The 25,475-nt window shown below is 37.1% G+C and overlaps 2 protein-coding genes across 2 annotated transcripts; both read left to right on the top strand.

The window, feature by feature from the left end:
- The first annotated feature begins 3,484 nt into the window (after positions 1 to 3,484).
- On the top strand, positions 3,485 to 21,275 carry LOC135735949 (NACHT, LRR and PYD domains-containing protein 3-like). Its single transcript, XM_065254650.2, has 15 exons — positions 3,485 to 3,709; positions 3,822 to 3,872; positions 5,777 to 5,844; positions 5,948 to 6,025; positions 7,368 to 7,478; positions 7,559 to 7,616; positions 7,936 to 8,146; positions 9,371 to 11,141; positions 12,500 to 12,673; positions 15,337 to 15,507; positions 15,637 to 15,810; positions 17,142 to 17,315; positions 19,902 to 20,075; positions 20,191 to 20,364; positions 20,460 to 21,275. Exons 3-15 carry the CDS (start codon positions 5,792 to 5,794, stop codon positions 20,473 to 20,475), a joined length of 3,339 nt encoding a protein of 1,112 aa, XP_065110722.1. The 5' UTR covers positions 3,485 to 3,709; positions 3,822 to 3,872; positions 5,777 to 5,791; the 3' UTR covers positions 20,476 to 21,275.
- A 2,532-nt stretch (positions 21,276 to 23,807) lies between these two features.
- med28 (mediator complex subunit 28) lies at positions 23,808 to 25,426 on the top strand. The gene is made up of 4 exons (XM_065254655.2): positions 23,808 to 24,004; positions 24,240 to 24,306; positions 24,550 to 24,662; positions 24,775 to 25,426. Exons 1-4 carry the CDS (start codon positions 23,810 to 23,812, stop codon positions 24,970 to 24,972), a joined length of 573 nt encoding a protein of 190 aa, XP_065110727.1. The 5' UTR covers positions 23,808 to 23,809; the 3' UTR covers positions 24,973 to 25,426.
- The last annotated feature ends 49 nt before the right edge of the window (positions 25,427 to 25,475 follow it).

Consider the following 25,475-nt stretch of genomic DNA (forward strand, 5'->3'; position numbering starts at 1 on the left):
AGTGAGTTGACTTTTTACGAGAACATAGAACAGTTCAAAATTAAATAAAAAAAACTGTTTATGAATAAAAATGCATGAAGGTATATATAATAAACCACCAAAGTAAATATCAAACTATTAGCAAATCTTAACACTTATTTGCCAATAAGAATTACTTTCTTATAAATGTCAGTGAACTTTGTATTTTTCCTGTTTGTGTAATCTGTCACTTCTTATCAAGTAGGATTAATTTTGTATCTTAATTTTGATCTGTATGTGTGATGAACAATGTGCAATGGCATTAAGGTGATTTATAAAATGCTGCTGGATCCACGCTGGATAATAATGTATTATATAAACAAACAAGGGAAAAAGTTAAATAGTGCAGTGTGATAAGAACAAATGTGGACTGTATATGGTTAACACTTACCTGTAGCTTTACTCACCTGTGGTAATTGTTGTTCCTACATCATGTGATTTGCAGTGAGCAAAGTACAAGATATTCAACTTCATCTGTCTCTGTAAATGAGGACTTCAAACCGAAGTACATACACAAGCTTTGAGGAAATTCAACCAAAGAATGATCAGTTTATATCCAGCATGTCGCTATTCATATATTCAATGACTACAGAATTATTGTATTGTACATAACACTTGTTATTAAAAATGCAATTACTTGTTTTAAAACCTTTATGATATTTATATGTTTATCAGAAATAAACAATGTTGATCAACTAAACAACCTTCATTTTTTAAAATTAATTTTAATCTTATTTTTTTAATGTTCACACTTGCGACCTGGCTGCTGTTGGGAAACTTGCTCTGAAGCCCCATTTTATCATTTATAAGTCAAAAAAATAAATAAATGAAAACATGTTTTTATGAGCAACTTTTTCAGGCCTATTCTTAATAAGCATCTATCATTCAAATAAGTGTCACATTTAAACGTAACCAAACTGTTTGGCCAAAACAAATAATACATTTGTATGTTTTTGTAGTTGTGGCATTATTACATGGTTGAGGTGACATGGTTGGTTATTGTTAATGTTTGTATCCAGCAGTCTCTGGGGCTATTTGGGCTCCCTGTAAACAACAAATCATGCAAAGACTTGAGGCAAATAAAAGTCCTGGTTTTCACATCATTTACTGCCAAACATCCAAAAATTGCTAATGGCACACAGTGTAGTGACAGATGTAACAAATATCTCAAATAACAATAGTTAGGATCTGCCTTTTACCTGAGTTGACACATCACAGTGTTTTCACAAGGTGAAGCAATTTAGAGATGTTTTTCACAACAAAATAGTAATCTTCAAATGAAGACACCATATGAGAAAGAAGTTGCTCAAAACAGGGGCGTCAGTTGGTGTTGAAAAGTGGTGGGGACAAAAGATCAGATGAAAAAGCATTACAGCAGGACAAAAATATAGAATAACGGCGGATCAAAAATGGGCATAGCAAGGCCAGTCAACAACACAACAAAACTCAGCATAAATCCCTCAACAATGTCAACTGTCACAGTCCCTACAACACCAGCTCAACCAAACAGTGCCAAAGGACTATACTGTAGAAAACAGAAGCGCGATAAGTCAATGATTAAGTCAAAGTGGTGGGGACATGTCTCCGGCGTCCCCAATGTAAATGACACCTATGGCTCAAAAGTATAAATCCTACCGTTAATTTCTTTAGCAAACCATTATTTTTTACTTGTTCTTAATAATACAGGTTTTTCCATTGAATGCATGAATGTGAAAAGCAATTGCATTTAAAAGCTTATGAAAATTAGATAATTGAATAAGAAATGTAGGACTACTGGGGTTTACAAATTGGGGATATAAAACCATATAGATTTCTTCTGGACCAAGCAATGTCCAAATGATTTGAAAAGTTATATTATGAGTGCTGAAATCAAGAACACGAAGACTCTGATAAAAACTCATTTTCTTTTTACACATTTAGTCATGTTTTTTAAATAAACTGAAATAAAGCTACATCAATATCCAAGCATGTGGGATTAACATGCAGGATACACCAGCATCACCCTTAGAAATGAGAACACGCATGAATAGCCCATGTTAGGTTCTCTGAGAAACAATCTTTGCCTTGGGGTGGTTTCCAGGACAGGGATTAGCTTAAGCCAGGACTAGACCTTAGTTTAATTAGAAAATATAACTAGTTTTAACAAACGTGGCTCACTAAAAACATTATTTGTGTGCATTTAGAGGCAAAATAAAGCGCACTGATGTATTTTAAGATATGTCAGTGCAAGTTGTTTTCAGTTTGGACAGCACTTACATTTATTTTAGTCTAGGTCTTTCAAATCTTTTTAGTTGGAAATTATAATAATTATATGATTAAAATTAATAATATGATTATAATACCAATATTTATTTCACCCTTTTGTCCCCATGAAATCTGTTGTTATTTTTTATGGAAAATTTTAATGCTCATTATAAACAATTTATCCATGTTGGTCATCTGTTTTTTACATTTCATGTCCCCTTTTAAACTTCAATCAAAATCTGAAAATGTACTCCTGCCCTCTTGTGGCGATTCTTATGAAAATTCACCATGGTTTTATGGTGGTAAAAGTGTTTTTGGTGTATTAATTACTATTAGCAAGAGCATAGTTTTATTACACTAAACATTGGTTTATCTATGGTTTTTTAAAAAACATGGTTGTCAAAACCATGGTTATTTTGTGTTTACCAAAGTTTAACTACAATACCCTACTGAAAAATCCAGCTTAGACCAGCATAAGCTGGTGAGCTGGTTTTAGCTGGTCTCCCAGCTTGATTTTAGCTGGTATTTCTGGTGAAGCAAGCTGGTCTAGCTGTGTTTTGGTCACTTTTTAAGCTGGTCAAGCTATGGTTTGGACACTTTTTAAACTGGTCTTGCTGGACTTAGCTGGTCAGGCTGGAAGACCAGCTGACCCACCAGCTTGACCAGCTTTGCCAGGCTGGGAGGACCAGCTTAAACCAGCTACTCCCACCTTAAACCAGTTAAAACCAGCTACCAGCTTATGCTGGTTTTAGCTGGATTTTTCAGAAAGGTAACTAATGCTAGTGTCTTCTGTATGCCATGTGCTCTCCTGTTGCATGTCTTGACCTCTTTTGTTTCCTGATTAATCTTTCATTTATTAGTTTATACCTTACATCTTTTTCCCTTTTGGTACTCTCTTCTGTTTCTTGCCTATATATTGCCCTTGCGTTTGATTTCCTGTGTTGCATAGTTTTTAGTTGTTTTAGTTGTGTTGTTTTTTTCTAAATAAAATCTAGCCAAGTGATGTGTTATGGTTCTGTGTAGTATTCTTCCCCCTTCATTGTTTTTAGTTTTATCTTATAGTTTTAATAGCTGCAATTTGGGCCTTTCTGTTTGACATTTCATTCTGGGTTTCACTTTTGTTTATTAAAGTTCTCTGTGCCTGGGTTCTGCCCATGTTAACCCGGAGAGCAGCAGCATTCCAGGCAGCATTCCAGAAACAGGGCAGCAGTTTTTCCTTTAATCACTTTGGTGTTGTAATTTGTAGAAGTGCTTGTGGGAATAAAAGTTGTTTTATTATTTTAATGAGCTGCAGATTTGGTACACACTGCTTATTCTTTGGTCATCCATTTTAGATTTAGCTGCTTCTGTAAGTCATGTAAAATGCGTAATGTAGTTTGAAGTTTTTGTTCCTCTCGTCAGGAGTTTCTTAATGGAATGTTTACTTCACTGGATTACTAAAATACAGGTAAAACTTTTAATCTGTATATATAATATTACATTTGCAATGGTTTCTTTCAGGTGTCTGTACGGGGGAAATTGGTACCAAACCATAATCCTTGGATTTTTCCTCTTTTTAGAATTTTTTGGCTGTCAGTTGAGACATAAGCCATCAGGATTCATTTTGGGATGTGAGTAAACAACATTCAGAGAGAAAACAATGTGTAGTATCTTAATATCTACTATACTGAGTCTGAAAGTTGTCTAATTTCACTTATATTTTCCTTTAACAGATTCATGTATTTTATCTACTGTGTTTAGTTTAGTTCATGGTTCTTTTGAATAAGTGTACACATTTGTACACATGCATCTCATTATTTAGAGTTTTGAAAGTTTATTAGTAAAATGCTCAATATGATAATAAACTGTTATGACTATAAAACTGCTGTAATAAGGTATGCAGTTGAGACTATAAACACATTTCATTTTGTATCTGAACTGGGTCAATGGGGCTGTTTATACCTGATATTAAGAGTTTGTTTACAACTGGTATTAAGATGCAATTTGTTTGATCGGATCAGAAGTGAACTACGCTAAATAAAGGTGTAAACAGGGTGTAAAACGTTTTAAGCTCATCCACTTTTGACCACATTCAGAGTCAGAAAAACGCATTTGACCGGATTGCTTTTGCGGCGTAGACACACATGGTTGAATATGTTCGAACAGCCACGAAAGACCACCTGCTCTCTATCTACTCTCATTCTATTGATCTATTGTGATGTATCGAGCACAATATTTTTACACCAGACCTGACTTCTAGCATGAACACACGGTTTACAGTGCTGTCTTTAGGCTTTCATGGATAAAACTGAAGCGGCTGCTCACCCCCTCTTTCCTTTTTGTTTCATTTGGCGAGCCTTTTCATTTCGCAAGCTTATTTCATCAATTGCTCTAAATTTAAAAGATAAAACTTTTACATACCTGTACAAAACTCTGTACAGTATGTTTACTAACAACACAATTGCAGCAGACTTTGACGTAATATTATCATCTGACTCTAAGATTCATCACAACCTTTCTATTCAAATAGTTTCCTTGACCATTACGCCTTCCAGGTCAGCCAAAAACCTGGGAGGGGGTAGTTGATGATTAACTGATTAGTTTTAGAGATCATGTTGCCAGCACCATCTGCTCTTGCAGATTTATCCTTTACAAAATTAAAGGATTAGACCTTTCCTATCTGAGCATGCTGCACAAGTCTTGTCCAGAGTGGACTATTGCAATGTGCAACTGGCCTGACTCCCAGCCTGCACAACCAAACCCCTACAGAATGGATCAAGAGTGGTCTTTCATAAGACAAGAGTGGTCTTTAATGAGCCAAAGAGGGCGTATGTCACTCCTCTCTTTGTCAGGTTACATTGGCTTCCTATAGCTTGCATCAAATTCAAATCTCTGCTCCTGGCCTTCAAAACCGCCATTGGGTCAGGACCTCTTTACCATTACTGACTTATACAGACTTATGTACCCTGTGTTCTGCCAACAAGTGACGTCTTGTTGTTGTGCCATTCCAAAAAGGGAACAAATTACTATCGTGTACCTTCCTGGATTTGTTCCAAATCTATAGAATGATCTGTCGGTTGGGACAAGATCTGCTGATTTTGTAGCCGTCTTTAAGAATTGGGTAAACCCCCATCTCTTCCGCCAACACCTCACTTACTAAGACAAAGGTTAGTGTTCTTAAAAATGCAGATAACTCGCCCACAGACCACCCCTTCAGTAGGCAAAAGCAGTTGAAATTCGACAAAAGTTTTTAAAATATAAGGTGTAAACATGATGTGTTTCTCCTTTCCACTTGTGATACAAATTTTAAACACTGAGAATTTGATACAGATCCATTTTGAAAGAGTTTAAAGTACATCAGGAGATATGGAATGATCTGATTCTACTTTTGTTTTCATTTAACAAAGTGTGTGTGTGAGTTAGTGCTGCTGTCTTTGATGTTATTGATGGGGTGAAATTTGTTGATGAGACAGTGAGATATGAGAGAGAAATGTATTTCTAAGATGATACAAAACTCACTTGGTTTGATCAACAGCTTTAAGATAATAAAATGGCCTTTAGAGTGAGTCTGTCTGAAGACCATGAAAATAAAAAGGACAAGAGGTGAGTGAAGTTGAAGTATTTTCATGCTTTAAGTATTTCATGTAAAAAATAAATAAACAAATAGCATGTTGTTGTTTATTTTTACTCAATCGGTTTTACATAGCAATGTGTCTCTGATGAGAAACCAACCAATGGATTTTCAACAACACTGCATGGAGGAAAACTTCTCCAATGAGCCCAAGTGAGTTTTTATTATGAGTGCAATATGGTGGTTCACAGGCATAATGCGTTTAGTTTTCAAACGTTAAAAGTTCAGAATGGGTGTATGTTGAGCTCAATGGTTTCTGGCCTAATCTCTAGGTTCTAAAAATACCTAAAAGAAACATTTCTGTTCTGGTAAAAAAACTTAAAACCACAGGATCAGAGCAGTTAAGTTTTGCTCAGTCTTGTACTCCAGCCCGTCCTTTTAATAAAGCAATCATTTAGGTCTACTTAACAGTTCAATTCAGAGTCAGTTAAGAAAGACATCATTTTGAGGGGCTCATATGCAAAAGCCTCTAAAAACACCACAATGAGATAATGATATTAACCGATTGCTCTCAATTACTTTCGCTTAAAATTTGCTTAATCCTGGCCTCGGGTCATTCAGATATACATGTTGTTGGCAAAATCTATTAAGTCTGGTAAAAAATGCTCATTTACAAGAAAACATGTCAGAAGCACTCAATTTTCTTTAAAAAATCCAGATAATTTACTCATGTCATCCAAAATGCTGATATCTTTTTTTGTTCAGTATAGAAGAAATTATGTTTTTTTAGGAAAACTTTCCAGGATTTTTCTCATTTTAATGGACTTTAATGGACCCCAACACTTAACAGTTTTAATGCAGTTTCAAAGTACTCTAAACGATCTCAAACGAGGCAATAGGGTCTTATCTAGCGAAACGAATATGCACTTTTAAACCAAAACATATTGTCTTCCTCCGGTCGTGTGATGCGGCAGCGCGACCTCACGCAATACTTATGTATGCGTATGGGAAACTATGCCCCAGTGTATACATGTGTAGAGAGAGAGAGGACTGTTCCGATGTGTTGTATGTGGAATGATACTAATTAATGTCTTTGTTTCAGTTTATTGTTTAAAATGGTCCGCAAATGTGCGTTTAATATATGTAACACGTGACCTTTCTACGTCATTACGCAATTACGTGAGGTCGCGCCACAGAACTGGAGGAAGCCGAGAAGTTTTTTTCACTAGTTAGACCTTATGCCTCGTTTGGGATCGTTTTGAGTCCTTTGAAACTGCAACTTTAAACTGCATTAAAACTGTTAAGTGTTGGGGTCCATTAAAGTCCATTAAAATGAGAAAAATCCTGGAATGTTTTCCTCAAAAAACATAATTTCTTCTCAACTGAACAAAGAAAGACATCAACATTTTGGACGTCATGGGTGTGAGTAAATTATCTAGATTTTTTTTTAAGAAAATTGACTAATCCTTTAAACACAGTTTGCTGTGTTTTCACCATACTATGGTTAAATTTAGAGCAATGTTTGATTCAAAGTTTGATTGCTGTTTTGTTTTAGTCTGTGTGAGAAGAGATCTCCTGCACCCTGCAGTTGTGTGTCTATGAAGAGTGACCTGTCAATGGATCCACAAGCAAATTTCAGTAGGGGAGACTCTTCTGCTGATCCAAGGTATTGCTTAGTTGTTAATTTAATAAATATTATGTTAACTATTTATTAACTGTATAACATGTATTACTGTTGAATTACAGTCAAAAACAGGCTGGACCCGAATCATGTAATGCACAAAAGATGGAATTCATTTTAAAGGTATTTGTGTGTTATGTCCTAACCCATTAGCCTTTTGTTACTGACTTTTGAGCAGTAATAAAAACTCCTCCTTTTGTCTTTTGAATTGTTTTACCCACATACTTGCAGTAGATGATGCTGTCTGATGAGTCATTGGAATGTGTGCTTTACTGTATGAGTTACAGATATGATATAATTCAGTCATATCTATTAAGGCTTTTGGTTGGTCTTTTTATAAAATAAATTAATAATACAAATAAATTGCTTTTGTGTTTTGGAATTTTCATTCTCTCTGTTATTAAATAAAGCTTCACTGTTTAATTGTTCACTGTGATATCAGGAAGTTGAGCACAAAATCATCTCTGTAATAAAGAATGAGTTAAACAGTTTTAAGAGACTGCTGAGTCCAGATTATCCAGAATGCTCTAAGAGAGAGGAGGATGATGATGATGATAGGAGTCGCAGCAGAGTCAAAGAGATGATTCTGAAAATAACAGTACACATCCTGAGAAAGATGAACCAGACAGACCTCGCTAACACACTACAGTCAAGTAAGAAATCTGGATCATCATATTATTACACTACATATTATGTGTACTAAAATCATTGTGAAAACATTCATGATTCACATAAAATTTCTAAAAAATTAATCACTTCTAAAATTTAAAACTCATTTTAACAAATAAGACCTTTTAGGTGTTTGATTTAATGCAACATTGTGTGGAATGGAGTGAAAGTGAGTGTCTAAGCTTTCTGTGGATGTCGAAAAACTAAAAATCTAAAATGATGTTGAACTAAGCAGCACTGTACTGTAGACTAAATTCTTATTAACTGCTATAATCTCAGTTAACATTTCGCCTGTTTTTGAATTTTGAAAAAGAAAGAGCTTTTTATTGGTTGATTAACATTACACCATCCCTTTATTATTAACCAAAATCATGCCATTATTGTATGTGTGGTTGCAACCTGAAAAAAAAACAGGGTACAATAAAGGGTTACCTTGAGTGAATAACTATCTGTTTTCCAAAATATCACATACCACCAATTTTCCTGTTTATAAACGGAAAATTCTAAAAACAAATAAGTGAACTGTAATGATTCTATTCATGAATATCAGCTGACATCACTCACATCTCAAACTTGTCTTCCACCATTTTGAGTACCTGAAGTGGTCGCAAAAAAACTAAAAGCTATGCCTTCAATATGTTGTGACCATCAAAATATTTTTATATATGATATAAATATAATATATTTTTACAACCCAGTCTCACCCCATGGCGTCAATATTTGACGACACTTGACCATGCGTCAATATGTTGTTTTTTGACGAACTGGGGACTTCAATACTATTACGTCCGTTGCATTCTCTTTCCTATTTTCTTACCATTTTCGCGTCGGTTTAGATTTACATAATGACATCCCTACCCAAACCAAACTCTAACCCCAACGCCAGGTGACAACTGTTTAATTTCGCGTACCTAACTCTAACCCCAACGCCAGGTGACAACTGTTTAATTTCGCGTACACTGTTTAATTTTGCGTAATCTAACCCTAAACCGACGCAAAAATGGTAAGAAAATAGGAAAGAGAATGCAACGGACGTAATAGTATTGAAGTCCCCAGTTCGTCAAAAAATGATGCGAAAGGTATACCCTCCGCGTCAACATATTGACGCATGGTCAAGTGTCGTCAAATATTGACGCCATGGGGTGAGACTGTGTAGATTTTTACAACACTAAGAATGCTCAATTTTTCTGCTAAATTTTATTTTTCAGAACTGATGCCTGTGTATCAACAAAAACTTAAATCCAGATTAAAGGAAAAATTTCAGAGAATTAATGAAGGAATCTCTAGTCACGGTGACTCAACAAATTTGAATGAGATCTACACAGAGCTTTACATCACGGAGGGAGGGAGTGGAGAGATCAATAATGAACATGAGGTGAGACAGATTGAGACATTGTCCAGGAGACCAGAGACACAACAAAGACCAATCAAATGCTGTGAAATATTTAAAGCCTTACCTGGACAAGACAAACCCATCAGAACTGTGCTGACTAAAGGAGTTGCCGGAATTGGAAAAACAGTCTCTGTGCAGAAGTTCATTGTTGACTGGGCTGAAGGAAAAGAAAATCAAGATGTTCATTTAATATTTCCACTTCCTTTCAGGGAACTAAATTTGAAACATTTGATCAAGAAAAATATCAGTCTTGTCGAACTTCTAAATTGCTTTTACGAAGAAACAAAAGAACTGGTATTAACAGATTTGAATATTTACAAAGTCATGTTTATATTTGATGGTCTAGATGAGTGTCAACTAAATCTAAATTTCCATGACAATCAGAGATTGTCAAATGTAACAGAACGTGCCTCAGTGGATGTGCTTCTGACAAACCTCATCCAGAGGAGTCTACTTCCTTCTGCTCTCCTCTGGATAACCTCTCGACCAGCAGCAGCCAATCAGATCCCTTCTGAGTTTGTAGACCGAGTCACAGAGGTGCGAGGCTTTAATGATCCTCAGAAGGAGGAATATTTCAGCAAGAGAATAAGTGATCAGAGCCTTGGTGATAGAATCATCACACATATCAAATCATCAAGAAGCCTTTACATCATGTGTCACATACCTGTCTTCTGTTGGATTTCAGCCACTGTTCTAGAGAGAATGTTGGGTGAAGCAGAGAATGCAGAGATCCCCAAGACTCTTACACAAATGTTTACACACTTCCTGATCTTTCAGACCAAGCTGAAGACTCAAAGGTATGATGGGAAACATGAAATAGATTTTTGTCAGATTAGAAAAAGCATTTGGTCACTAGGAAAGTTGGCTTATGAGCAACTTGAGAAAGGGAACCTGATCTTCTATGAGGAGGACCTGAGAGAGTGTGGCATTGATGTCAGAGAAGTGTCAGTGTATTCAGGAGTTTGTACTCAGATCTTCAGAGAGGAGTCTGGACTGCAGCTGGGGAAGGTCTACAGCTTTGTACATCTGAGCATCCAGGAGTTTCTAGCTGCTTTATTCAAGATGCTCTCCATTTCTAAACAAAAAGCAAGACTCAGAAATGTGCTCAGGTCATCTATGACTGATTTACTGAAGAAAGAAGTGGACAAGGCCTTACAGAGTGAAAACGGACAGTGGGACCTTTTCCTACGATTTCTTCTGGGTCTCACACTAGAGTCTAATCAGATTCTCTTACAAGGCCTCCAGAGAAAGACAGTAAGCAGCTCTTATAACAGTCAGGAAACAGTTGTTTACATTAAAAAGAAAATCATGGAAAATAAATGTCCAGAGAAATCAATTAACTTGTTTCACTGTCTGAATGAAATGAATGATCGAACTTTAGTGCAGGAAGTCCAAACATATGTGAGCAAAAAAGGTGTCCGTCGTCTCTCTGGAGTCAAACTTTCTCGTGCTCATTGGTCGGCTCTGGTGTTTGTGTTACTGAACTCAGAAGAAGAGCTGGATGAGTTTAAACTAAGTAAATATGATCCATCAGAAGAATGTCTTCTGAAACTTCTGCCAGTGGTCAAAGCATCTAGAAAAGCTGAGTGAGTATTTGACAGTGACTTCTTACTGATACATACATTCATGGATCACTATACTTGAAAGTTAGTGGCAGGTGTGTTGGATCAGGGCTGCAAAGTAGATCTCTACTCTACTGACCTTGCATCTATTGCGGGAAAATCATGAGAGCAGAAACAAGCCCATGTAAAGTCTGTCTTTCAGTTTGACAAACTAATAAACACTGTTAATAACTCAAAAGTGGCAGATGCCAGCACTTCACATATTTCTTACTGACTTACATAATTCACACACTGACATACACATATTCAACAAGTCCAACTTAAGAGGGTGGTTCACTTTCGTTGAAGTGTTGTTGTGGTGATATTATCATCAAAACGGTAAGTTTAATAAAGTTACAGTGTTGTTGTTGTTGTTGCAATCACACCAATGTAGCTCAAGAGATTGGTCACCCCAACGCAGAACAACTAACTTACTGTACAATGTACCTGAACGCTGTATCTCTAAATCTGCCAGAGTTTTGGGAGCAACAAGTGACTGTGTGGTTTGCCCAAGGCGAGGCTTAGTTTGCCTTATGGGAAAAAACAGCGATTGACACAAAATGCTATTATGTTGTTGCAGCTCTTGGCATTGACACAGCCACACAAGCCATCTGCATCCTGGAAAATCCCTCAACCAAGGATAAATACACTATGCAGAAGGTGTATCTGCTAAAGACTTTAAGTTTATCAAAAACTGACAAACCACATCGCTTGCTCTCACTGCCGGGCTTCAGAGATTCCCGGCCATCTGAGTTGATGGATTACATTACATGCTAGCATGTGTGAGAATAAACAGTGTTTTCTATTTAAAGAGTTGTTCTTACAACAGTTACAGAGAAATAATGCAACTGGCACATGAATATCATACAGCATAGCATCACATAAGTGTATGGCACCTGACTCAATAATTGCATCTGTAAGCCCCATAATGAAGGCTGCAGCATGGCATTCAAATGAATGATCAGCCTCTACTGTATATCATTCAGCTAATAATTGTTATAATGGCTCATCATAAATTATGTTTTTTTACTTCTCTCTCACCCCTGATGGGTGGTTAGACTGGGCTTTTTATAAGTTGGGATTTGTCTAACTGGGTATCTCACATACATGAATCAATGCAGTAATTGTCATTGGTGTAAAGAAAGCTTTCTGATCTAAAGGATCAGCCTTAGACATACAGTGTTTTCCACAGTATTGACACACCAGTAAACAATTAGTTTTTATATAACAAGAACTAAATTGATTTAAGATAAGGTTCTAATGACATTGGGTACATCAATCAAAAACTAATGTCTCAAATTCTTTTAACAGAAGTCATTTGTCTTTTTTCTTTTTCTTTGCAGACTGTGTGAGTGTAATATTACAGAGAAGGGTTGTGCTGCTCTGGCTTTAGCTCTAAGATCAAACCCCTCACACCTGAGAGAACTGAATCTGAACAACAATAAACTAGGAGACTTAGGAATGAAGCTGCTTGCTGCTGGACTGGAGGATCCACAATGTCAACTGAAAAAATTACAGTGAGTTGTTTTTTAATTACAACCCCAAATCAGAAAAAGTTGGGACACTGTAGAAATTGTGAGTAAAAAAGGAATTGAATAATTTACAAATCTCATAAACTTATATTTTATTCACAATAGAATATAGATAGCATATCAAATGTAGAAAGTGACACATTTTGAAATGTCATGCCAAATATTGGCTCATTTTGGATTTCATGAGAGCTACACATTCCAAAAAAAGTTGGGACAGGTAGCAATAAGAGGCCGGAAAATTTAAATGTACATATAAGGAAAAGCTTAAGGACCAATTTGCAACTTATTAGGTCAATTGGCAACATGATTGGGTATAAAAAAGCCTGTCAGAGTGGCAGTGTCTCTCAGAGGTCAAGATGGGCAGAGAATCACCAATTCCCCAAATGCTGCGGTGAAAAAATAGTTTTCTGAGTTTCTCAGAGAAAAATTGCAAAGAGTTTGAAGTTATTATCATCTACAGTGCATAATATCATCCAAAGATTCAGAGAATCTGGAATAATTTCTGTGTGTAAGGGTCAAGGCCAGAAAACCATACTTGATGCCCGTGATCTTCGGGCCCTTAGACGGCACTGCATCATATACAGGAATGCTACAGTAATGGAAATCATAACCTGGGCTATGGAATACTTCCAGAAAACATTGTCGATTAACACAATCCACCGTGCCATTCGCTGTTGCCAGCTAAAACTCTATAGATCAATAAAGAAGCCATATCTAAACATGATCCAGAAGCACAGGCGTTTTCCCTGGGCAAGGCTCATTTAAAATGGACTGTGGCAAAGTGGAAAACTGTTTTGTGGTCAGACGAATCAAAATTTAAAGTTCTTTTTGGAAAACTGGGATGCCATTTCATCCGGACTAAAGAGGACAATGACAAACCAAGTTGTTATTATCGCTCATTTCAGAAACCTGCATCTCTGATGGTTTGGGGTTGCATGAGTGCGTGTGGCATGGGCAGCTTACACATCTGGAAAGGCACCATCAATGCTGAAAGGTTTATCCAAGTTTTAGAGTACATATACTCTCATTCAGACGTCGTCTCTTTCAGGGAAGACCTTGCATTTTCCAACATGACAATGCCAGACCACATACTGCATCAATTACAAAGTCAAGACTGCGTAGAAGTACTGAAATGGCAAGCCTGCACTCCAGATCTGTCAACCACAGAAAACATTCACCGCATCATAAAGAGGAAGATGCGACAAAGAAGATCTAAGACAGTTGAACAACTAGAAGCCTGTTTTTGACAAGAATGGGACAACATTCCTATTCCTAAACATTGGTCCTCCTCCAGCTGTTCCTTATATGTACATTTAAATTTTCCGGCCTCTTATTGCTACCTGTCCCAACTTTTTTTGGAATGTGTAGCTCTCATGAAATCCAAAATGAGCCAATATTTGGCATGACATTTCAAAATGTCCCACTTTCCACATTTGATATGCTATCTATATTCTATTGTGAATAAAATATAAGTTTATGAGATTTGTAAATTATTCAATTCCTTTTTTACTCACAATTTCTACAGTGTCCCAACTTTTTCTGATTTGGGGTTGTAAGTTTGACAAAACAATATTTAAATCTTCCATTATTTATTTATTTTGACTCATTTGAAAAGGGATAGGTAGGAGCCCTAGGCTTGTATCCCCAATCCTATTCCCAAACTTTCACTTATTCTCCTCACGTATCTGGAATAAATTGTAGGCACTAAACAGGTCAACCTTACTGAAGACTTCCTAGTCATTGAAGACTTCTGATGACTTCATAGCTGCGTCATAGTTCCAAAGCACTGGTAATGAGGGGAAGTGGATACCGGAACTTAACAGTGATTTTATTCAGTACAAAATAATTAAACGTAGAGTAGGAGGTCCCCATCCTTCTTTGCTACATAGATACTGGAAGCAGCAAAGGGAAGTGGAGTGATGAATGTGTCCATGCTAGTGGGTTGCCATTGGCGAGTGGGGGACTGCAAGCAAGGCTGAATGATCATGTGCAAGTGTTTCATGTGTTGTAAACCAATGGTGTTATCATAAACGGCCAGTTCCAGCTACAGAACAAGATTTATCTCCTGAAGATAGGGTGTTAACAGAACAGGTTTATTCCCTCTGCTGCTTGCTGTAAGAGTTATGAACAGGATGGATCAAAGGATCAGTGTTTCCCAACCCTGTTCCTGGAGACACACCAACACTACACATTTTTAAACTCTTACTATTTAAACACACCTGAATCCACTCCACAGGGACTCATAGGACAACAACTTGGATTCACAGAATAGCAACTTGAATACTTTGACACATAAAAGTGGCATCAAATGGGCCAGAATGACTGTGTGTGCGCTCTTAAACACCTAAACGACCAGTCATTGAAAATACTAATTTAAATTACACAATTCTAAAGTACAAAAAGCCTTGTGGTGGAATAAATCAGTTTTCAATTCAGTAAACAAACTCAGTGATTCAGGGAGTTAATTTTGTTGATGGATCAGATCAAGCCCCACCCCCAAAAACCTATGCAGAAACACATGACACATAACCACTTATTTATGTGTAACCTAAGTCAGAAATGATTAACTGCTTAAATTAAATAATTCAAACATTACTCATCACAAAATATTAAGTTAATTGTTTGTTCTGTATATTCTCTGCATGCAGGCTTTTTAGCTGTGGTATTACAGAGGAAGGTTGTGCTGCTCTGGCTTCAGCTCTGAGATCAAACCCCTCACACCTGAGAGAACTGAATTTAAGCCGTAATAAACCAGGAGACTCAGGAGTGCAGCTGCTTTCTACTCTGGGGGATCCACACTGTAAACTGGAGAAACTAGAGTGAGTGTTATTACTATTTAATAGCTTTTAGATGCAAGGAAAACACTGATAGGATAGAACCGTATCCATTTCTTCACAGCAAGCTAGTCACATTCGAAGGTCGTGACCAAAAGTACATTTTTCCTACAGCCTTTTCAGTTGTGATATTACAGAAGAAGGTTGTGCTGCTCTGGCTTCAGGTCTGAGATCAAACCCCTCACATCTGAGAGAACTGGATCTGCGCTTTAATAAACCAGGAGACTCAGGAGTGAAGATGATCTCTGATGTACTAAAGAATCCACATTGTAAACTAAAGAAACTAAAGTGAGTATTATTATTTTGGAATATTTTTTGACATCTAAGAAAAATCTGATGTTTTTCAAGATGAATAAAGCAAAAACTAAAATGTTTACAACATAGCTGGTCAATGAGAAAGAGCAATCAGAACAGACTTACCATGATATTCTCAGCTCATGATGAAGACGAATTATCTGACACAGCATCAGAGGGTAAAGTTCTGCTATCTGCTATCTCCTGAGCCTCCACTTGTGTGTGGTAAGCACAGGATGGGGTGGATACAGAAATGGCACATGTGCTATCGCGGGCGAGCTGCCTTGTTATCTGGGATTGGGACATGCTGCTAAAGCCCCACTCTGCCCCAGTGCCCTACTTCCCAAAGGGCATGAGGAGCTGCCGAAGTCGTGGAAGGCACCCCTCTCGGACTGTTCACTCTTCGCTGGCTCTTCCATCCTTACCTCCCTTGGCGGTGTGACGTCTAGGGGATATGTCAAAATTTCTCAGGTGGAATTTGCAGTTGTCATACATCTCTCTCGATACAAACAGCCACCACTTGAAGAGGTCAACCAATGCTCCCTCCTGAAGGGGGTAGGCTGTCCTTCTCACCTCTGCTGCATGTAAGGTTGCTTCCACCCTGCACGCCATGGCTATCCTGCACCAAGCCAAAACATTTAAAGAGCTGCATGTGGGAAAGAACAATTTTGTGTTAATGCAATAACTGCAACGCCACTAACCTCGCTCTGAGCAAAAAAAATTATTACCAAAACATGTCATGCTATTAAAACATTAAACTTTAAAATACAACTCTGTCCACCCTCGACACACAAAATAACACAAGATTTGATTTGCCATGGCAAACGTAGCCATCTGGTTTACCTGCTCTTGAGCTGGTACCTGCAGGTAGATGGTATGGCATGATGTCACTGTTGAGGGTAAGTCTCTGGACAGCATGACTTGATCAGAAGAGTCCTTAGGGGCGCATGTGGATTAAATCTTCTTAGGCTGCTCTCTAGTCCCTCTTTGGACCTCTCAGTGGTCCTTTAAGGTCTACAAATAGCCTCATTTTAGCCCCAGGGAAAGCCATTTCTCAGTGAGAACCTATCCTAATAGCACTCACCTTCATCAAGAGAGTGTCTTTTGTGGGGGACCGACAGGTGCTGTCCATTACCAACAAGTGCCTCAAGTTTGCAATGAGGAATTCTTATGTTATGTTAAGTGTGTGTATAATTCTCATTCCTTGTTGGAGCACCCAAATCTTACGCCACATCGACTGCCAGTTTTGAGGAGCTATTTTTTATTTTATATTTATTTAGTTGTTTATGTTTCTTCAGCTCATCTCATTTGTTCATTTTTTGCAGGTTGTGGGAATGTAATTTTGGAGAAGAAGGCTGTGCTGCTCTGGCTTCAGCTTTGATATCAAACCCATCACACCTGAGAGAACTGAATCTGAACAATAATAAACCAGGAGACTCAGGAGTGAAGCTGCTCTCTGCTCTACTGGAGAATCCACTTTGTAAACTAGAGATTTTAGGGTGAGTGTTTGAAAATGAACTGAAGGTTGATTCAGTGTGGGATGTTTCACTTAATTTTTACTACAGTTTTAATGTCAATAGGCCTATCATTGAAAATCTGAAAATCACATTCCATCTGCTGCTTAGCTCCCACTGAAGAATGGGTCAAACATGGTAGATTCAGAGAGTAAAGGGCTTTTCACACCTGAAATTGTTAACCCTGGGTTATTCTAAACCCCAGGTTAATGGAATACTGGGTTATCCATTTCACGTCTCACACTGTTCATTCTTAACCAGGGGTTAAGAGATAACCCTGGGTATTCATAATCTGATGTTTCACACTGTACATTCCTAAACCCTGGGTTAACATTTTCATTTGCATATTTGTGGTATCAACAGTCATGATTGGATAAAAAGCGACTCAAACTGACTGTATTAAAATAGTGTGCTGTCACTTTAAATAACCGCTTGTCGTGCTTCAGCATCACTGATAGAACAGGGGGCAACGTAAATCTTTCTAGGATGTTTTAGGTCTCCTGGGATGTCTTTCCAGTACACATGGTGATATGAGGTACTTGAACTTCTGTTTTCTGATTGGTCTGATTTAGTTTTTGTTGCTAAGCATTGAGTCATAACATTCTAACTGCTTCATTTCACACTGCATGCTCTTGGCCTCGCAAAAGCGGTGCTAACCCTGCTTCGGAGCAGGGTTTCATAACCCTGGGTTAATTTCAGGGATATTGCTTCTAAATTATAAGTGTAAAATGCTCCTCAACCCAAAGTTAAAGTGCCCATATTATGAAAAACTCACCTTTTCTGGGTTTTGTGGTGTTATTTTGTGTCTTTGGTGCTTCCACACGCATTCAAACTTGGAAAAAAATCCATCCATGCTGTTTTGAGTGAGATACGGGTTTCTGGATGTCCTCTGCCTTGCCTGTCTCAGATTGCACAGTTTCAAACTCAGCTCCGTTGTGACGTAACTAGCCTTGTCGTTAAATTCCGTTTGAACTTTCCCGCCCACCACCCCACTCGCAGGTCTCAACCCACCAGGTAGCTAGAGAGCACAGAGCAGTCACTTCGCTGATATCTTTTCTCACGGAAATAACAGCGCTATTTGGATATTATAGATTATACTCCAGCCAACTTTTAAAAACAAAGTTTTAACGCGTGTTTATGTGTTAACAGGAACCTAAAGTGTAATCTCAAATACAGTGTGTTACGACGCAAATAGTCCTCAGGCGATATTATATTCTATTACAAGAGGTTTATGCAAGAACTAATGTAAACAACAGACTATGTATCTATATTTCACGGATTATACGGTGTGGACAAAAATGGTCATTGGATGTATTTTATTGGACTTTCATGGATTATTCATACATCTGAAACAGACTGGATTCGATTTGCGATTGTTATATCAACACAAAAGGTAAGAAGTGACGTTTATATTCTGCATATTGTCATCTGGACTTCTGTCACAAAGTACAACATTTATGATGCTAGAGCATCTGTATCTCAAAACAGAGACCATACACTGATTTTAAACCCGTAAGTTATACCTTTTATACGATGTATAGTAATGTTAATATTATTAATGTTTGTAGACAGTAGGCTATATATTGTTAGCAGAAAAAACTGACATCATCCCGCCCACGAATTATTGCACGTAGAGTGGGTGAACTTGTGTGTGTGTTTTAGCAGTCATTTGCCATTGAGAACGACATGATGGCTAACCGCTATGCTAGTTAGTTTGCAGCGTAGTTTGCAAAGCCAGTGACCAGCTACCGTACTTTTCGACAGTTAAAAGAAATATTTAACTGCTTTGTTTTACAATTCTACATGAACTTACTAAGTAATAGAATTTTGCCAAACTAACCAGGACCGAGCCTTACCGACCCGGCTTTACCGACGAGGCTAACGTACCCCCAAGTCTCTATCACTTTCCCAAGATACGGCAGACCTCCCGCTAGCTTCTAGCAATTAGCATGCTGTCCGCAAGCAGTATACATCGCCCACTGGGTCTTAATTTCTGTTATTTGCAAAAAATAATGCGTTTGAAAATGTTTTATAACGGGAATATGTTAGCGTTGTCCAGGGAAAATGAGTGTATTGTTGAAACTGCTACATCACAATTTTCTCTCGAATCATTGTGTCATGAGTTTCTTCTCCTGGAATGTACTTATTAGTGATACTTTTTTGCTTGATTTGTCTGTTGGCAATACATAAACCGTTAATAATAATATATAATATATAAAATAATAATACAGTCTGCACTACTCGCGATAACATTGCGCACGCGCACATGACGTTAGTAGTGGGGCGTGATCAAAGGAGCAGCAGCTCATAAATATGTTTTGACCACCTCAAAATGGCACAATCAAGGCACTGAAACAGAGGCTACTAGAGATGGGTAACAATCTTTTCCTACAAGCTATTTCGAGCAAACAACTTCTGAAAAATGTTTTATGGAACTCAAACACCTATTTAACTTGTGGAAAGCAGTCATAAGATGGGCACTTTAAAAGCGGGGTTTAGAACGAAGATAACCTATGGTTAAGCACAGTGTGAAAAGCCCTTAGATGTGTTTTTGTTCTTCACTCCCTGCAGGCTGTGGGAATGTAATATTGGAGAGGAAGGCTGTGTTGCTCTGGCTTCAGCTCTTAGATCAAACCCTTCACATGTGAAAGAACTGAATCTAAGCTTTAATAAACCAGGAAATTTAGGAGTGAAGCTGCTCTCTGATCTACTGAGGGATCCCTGCTGTAAACTGGAGAAACTATGGTGTGTGTTAGATTATGGAAATGTTTTTATAATTGATAATTTTTTATGATCTTGCAATGATCTTGCCTCAAAGTGTGATGTTTTCCCATTGAATTTGCCCATTGTCTTTCTACAGGCTGTGTGACTGCAGTATTACAGAGGAAGGTTGTGCTGCTCTGGCTTCAGCTCTGAGATCAAACCCCTCACACCTGAGAGAATTAGATCTACGCTTTAATAAACTAAGTGACTCGGAAGAGAAACTGCTTTCTGATCTACAGAGGGATACAGACTGTAAACTGGAGAAATTAGAGTAAGCTATTGATTTAATGCTTTTATATTTTCTGTATAGAACAACAACATCTGTAAACAGTGTATTATGCCTAAACTTTCTCCTAAATTTTTCAGTATTTACAGTGTTTAACAGTCACACATTCATAATGGAACCTCCAAGAGCTTCAGCTGGTAAACCAAAAGAGACACTTATTTACCTGAAGAAGATGGTAAACTGAATAAACACTTATGAATCCAGCAGATTTATAAGTGAAAGATATATGTATAAATATGCAGACAGTTTGAAACTTACTTGAATATATTATAAATGTAGTTAGAGAAAAGTAACTGTAAATAATATTAAATACACATTAAATGATTAATGTGACAAAATGGAGCTAAACTTTGCAGAACAGTGGCCCTCCTGGACCAGGAATGCCCACACCTGTTCTAGGGGGTCCCCAGAAAATTTTACAGAAATATTTTTATTTATTTATCAAGTATTTATCTCCAATTTCTTGCTACATATATATTTGCTTTGTATCTTTGTAGTGTGTTTTCTGTATTAGAGTCCCCTTTATCTCTGGGGTCCATAAGGCAGAATTCTTTGTAAAGCTGCTGTAGTACAGAAATATTGAATTGAACATGTTTCAAAAACAGCTTCATGTTACACTAAGTTTAGCCAACCAATTATATATTCATTATACATAATTTGTAAATTGCTATGTATATGTATATAAAGGGGGTCCCTAACAAAATGTTAATCATATTTGGGGGTCCTTGACATCATAAAGATTAAAACCCCTGGTATTGATAATCTTTAGTGCTTAAACATGATCCTCATGCTAAATTGTCCCCAGAAAAAAAAACAGACCATATCATTGGATGCACGGTCCATGGGTGTCATTTTAAATAAAAAAAGATAAATTTTTATAAGTCCAAGGTCTCAATCTCTGTCTTCTTCTTCTTCTTCAAAGATTCAGTGTCTCAATAGTTTTTTTACTATCTTTAAAGCAGTAATTTCCACACATAATTAGTTTCAAATTTATACATGAGTAATGGACAACTGTGGCTTTCTTCTTTGTCTGTATTGTATGTACAGTAAGACTGGGATTTTCCTATTAGTTTACTTGTTATATTCACATTTAGTTTTAATGTGATCTTGTTCCTGGCCACCAATTCCCATGATAGCATGTACAATGTATAATTTTATACTGACTACAATACTTGTGTAAGCTCTTTCCACAACATCTTTGACACATAAAAGCATTACTTTGCCTTTTAATAAATGTGTTGTAGAATAATTCATAGTCTGAGATATTTATTTTTCTAAGAACTTGTCTTCAAAAGCTTGTCTGTTGATAACTGCTGATGTCCGTTTCGGGGCTTTCTTGTGAGCCAGCTTCAGAAGAGGCTTCCTTCAGGGACGACGGCCATAAAAACTGCCTTTTGGCAGTGTGCCGCGTGTGGTCTAACCTTCCGCCTCTGCAACCTCTAAAGCAATTCTGCACCTGACACACAACACTAGTACTCAGCTTTTTTGATTGACCTTGCAAGTACTGTTCTAGGTGGAACCACAAAACCTTGGCCACTGTACTGTCTGTAACTCAGTTTCAGGGTGTTACTGATCTCCTTATAGCCTAGACCAGGGGTCTCCAACCTTTTGTTGGATAAATCAATCTGGAGGGCTACTTTTTTTATATAGTCTACTCAAAACCTTTTTGTTTTACTTGTTGATTTTATTATATTTTATTTATTGATATGTTTTATCATTGTTTCCAATGTTAACACACATAAAAAGCCAAGCTAATATCAAAAATATGTAATAAATAAATATTACAATTGAAGTTATTAATAGAATGTGCTTGGCGGGCAACTCACAGACTACGTGCGGGCAACCTGGGCACCATAATGGAGACCACTGTCCTAGACCATCTTTGTGGAAAGCAACAATTATAATTCTCAAATCCTCAGAAAGGGACAGACCTTACCAATGTGTTACGTTCTGCTCAAGCCGCTCTAGCAAAGCTGATCGATCAACTTGGTCATCTGCATGTTCTGGATCAAGATTCGGCTCGTATTGATAATGTTGTAAAAACGATATTATCTCGCTAATCTTCAAAGCATGGTGAGGAGCGTCACATTTCCATCTAACATCAGAGGTATTCAGGCCAAACACAATGTTCTGGTTAGCTGGCCAATCGGATTACACAGCGCTTTTCCGACAATGAGTTTGTAAAAAATTTGAGCAATTGAGGAAGTCAGTGATTTATGGAGCAACAATGTGGAAAAGAATGACTTTTTTTAACCATAAACCGTGCAAACACATTGTATTATACCAAATACACAAAAATAACGTTGTTTTTAGCAATGTAATAGGTGCTCTTTAATACCAGGTTTAAACAGGGCCCAAGAAATCACTAGCCTACTGAAGCCAGTAACTTTAAGTACAAGCAGACAAGCAGAAAATATCAGTCTTCTCACATTTCATATAGGAAATGCCCTGTGTCCGTAATTGCATACTGTGACCAGTCTGTTATAAATAAATATATAAGGAATACATTTTTATTTCTACTTAAAAGTGCCCCCTGACTCTCAGTTTCCACTATTTACTAAATTTGTATATTTAGCGGCTCATCAGATCAGCTGGCCTTATGGGATAGAAAAGAGTCCATCTCATGGATTATGAGAAATGTTGGCAGAAGCAGATCCTCTGGCTGGGTATTTCTCACATACTGTTTTAGACATACTTTTTATTTTGCATACAGCTGCTTGAGCATGTTGTATGGCTGCCAACCATGTGTGGTGATTTTGGTCGCCCAAAATCTTCAATTTAAAACTGAAGATTAAAAATTAGGATTAAAATTAAATGACACGAGGGCTCATAAAGAACGTGTTAACAGTTTAATCTAAACTGTTGCATTCCAGAAGTTAAAAGCAAATATCAAGACTAGTTGTTGTTTTTTTAATAGGGACATTTTCAAAACTATCATCATCATTATCATAATGAACACCATATAAAAAACAACATAAAAAAGCGTTTTCATGTCTTTAACGCAACCACCTTTATTTATATCAATAATATATCTGAGTTAAAGTATAGACCATTTCAAAAGATGTAAACAACACTGGTCCAGAAGCACTTCCTGTTTCCGTTTTTTAACACTAGATAAACGTTGGGATAAAATAAACCAACAGAACATATAAACCTGAATTAACTGAAGTTAAACAAACATCTTAAAGATAATAATACATAATAAATAATACAAATAAATAAAAAAATAACTGTCACAAACTGTAACAGGAAGTGTTTCTGGACCAGTGTTGTTTACATCATTTGAACTGGTCTATAATAAATAATATAAATACACCTTTATTTTATATTATAATGAATAATACAACGTGCTGTAGTGTATATGAAATACAATGTCCGTCTTCTGCAGAAGGTGGCGACACTTAAACAAAACGGTATCGTCTTTTGACACATGCGCAGAAGGACCGTTGGTGTTAGTGTAGAAATGGCGTCTTCCATGGGAGGGATGTTCCCTGGTCAGCAACCTCCTGGATCTCATCAACCTCCAGGTCCTGGCGGTCCAGGTCAGCCAGGGCTTCTCACGGGTACTCCTGGAAATAGAGGAGTAAACAACACTTTGGTAGATGAGCTGGAAGCTTCTTTCGAGGTAGGAATATTCAGGAAACCCGTGCTGTTTACACGCCACGCCAGTGATAGAAAGTTGAAATGCATTGCAGAATACCTGGACAGACATCAACAGATTTTGTGTTAATGTTAACCATTTAAACACATTTGCGTGCAGTTAATAGTTAAAACGGGTTGTTTTATTTGCTTTGTTGCGGACAGGAGATTGTGTATCAGATACTTTCTGCAAGCTTAAATTTCATTTTTTTTTCTTCCAGGCGTGTTTTGCATCTCTGGTGAGTCAAGACTATGTGAATGGAACAGACCAGGAGGAAATTAGAACTGGTGAGACCTTTTTATCTCTATTTATCTCCTTATTTAAATATTTCAAAGTATATGACTGACTGACATATTTTGATGACGTGATACTTATAGATTATTCGTATAAAGCACTGTACAAAAACATGGAAAGTTTACAATTATTTTTATATGCTATATATATATATATATAATATACTTTACAAGTGACGTTCTCTGATGTAATGTAGTATTTTGTGTGGATTCACTATTGTGTTTTGTGTGTTTCAGGGGTAGATCAGTGTATACAGAAGTTTCTAGATGTGGCCAGACAAACCGAATGCTTCTTTCTTCAGAAGAGACTACAGCTGTCTGTGCAAAAACCAGAACAGGTGGAAAAAGAGGTAAACTCTATGCCAGAATTAAGATATATGTTATTATTGTTGTTATTTAGTGCCATTGTTACGTCTGAAAAAATATACTCATATGAGCTATGTACTTTTTGGTCTATTTCAGGATGCATCAGAACTTAAAAATGAACTACAGAGAAAAGAGTTGCTGATTCAGAAACATCTTGGCAAGATTCACCACTGGCAGCAGGTGTTGGAGGACATCAACGTCCAACATAAGAAGCCTACAGAACTGCCGCAGGGTCCTCTAGCCTTTCTGGAGCAGGCTTCAGCCAACCTTCCTGCTCCAATGAAACCAAACTGACACCTGTGCAGAGATTCATAAACTTATTCAGACTGTGTTTCAAAGGCTACTTCATAAGTGCTGCCTGGCAACTTGTACCATAAGTCCTTGGTGAAGAATAAGTCAATGATGCGGTCATGTTTTTATGTCAGTGAAGTAATTCAACAGCTGTTTATTTTTTGACAAAGGCTTGCAGCTTTACCACAAGTCATTAAATGTCTGACATTATGCCAAGAATGTTATACCTTTATTTATATCCGAATCGATTTGTTGAGTTTGATTACAAGTTAGTCATATTTGTTACTTAACTGGACAGATATGCATCAGTCAGTTAAACAATAAGCGTAGTGCTTTAGTTAGGAAGTAGTAGGGAATAAGAGGAATTATACGGTTTAATTGCTGGGGGATTTTTGATTGTTTATACTTGACATTAACACCTTTTGTACAGTTCAGAATAAACATTTTTTTTAGTAAATTTCTTTCCAGTTTTTATTTTAGTCTTTATGCATCTCATAACTCTTCTG

Source organism: Paramisgurnus dabryanus, chromosome 4, assembly GCF_030506205.2.
Source record: "Paramisgurnus dabryanus chromosome 4, PD_genome_1.1, whole genome shotgun sequence".
NCBI classification, from domain to species: Eukaryota; Metazoa; Chordata; class Actinopteri; order Cypriniformes; family Cobitidae; genus Paramisgurnus; species Paramisgurnus dabryanus.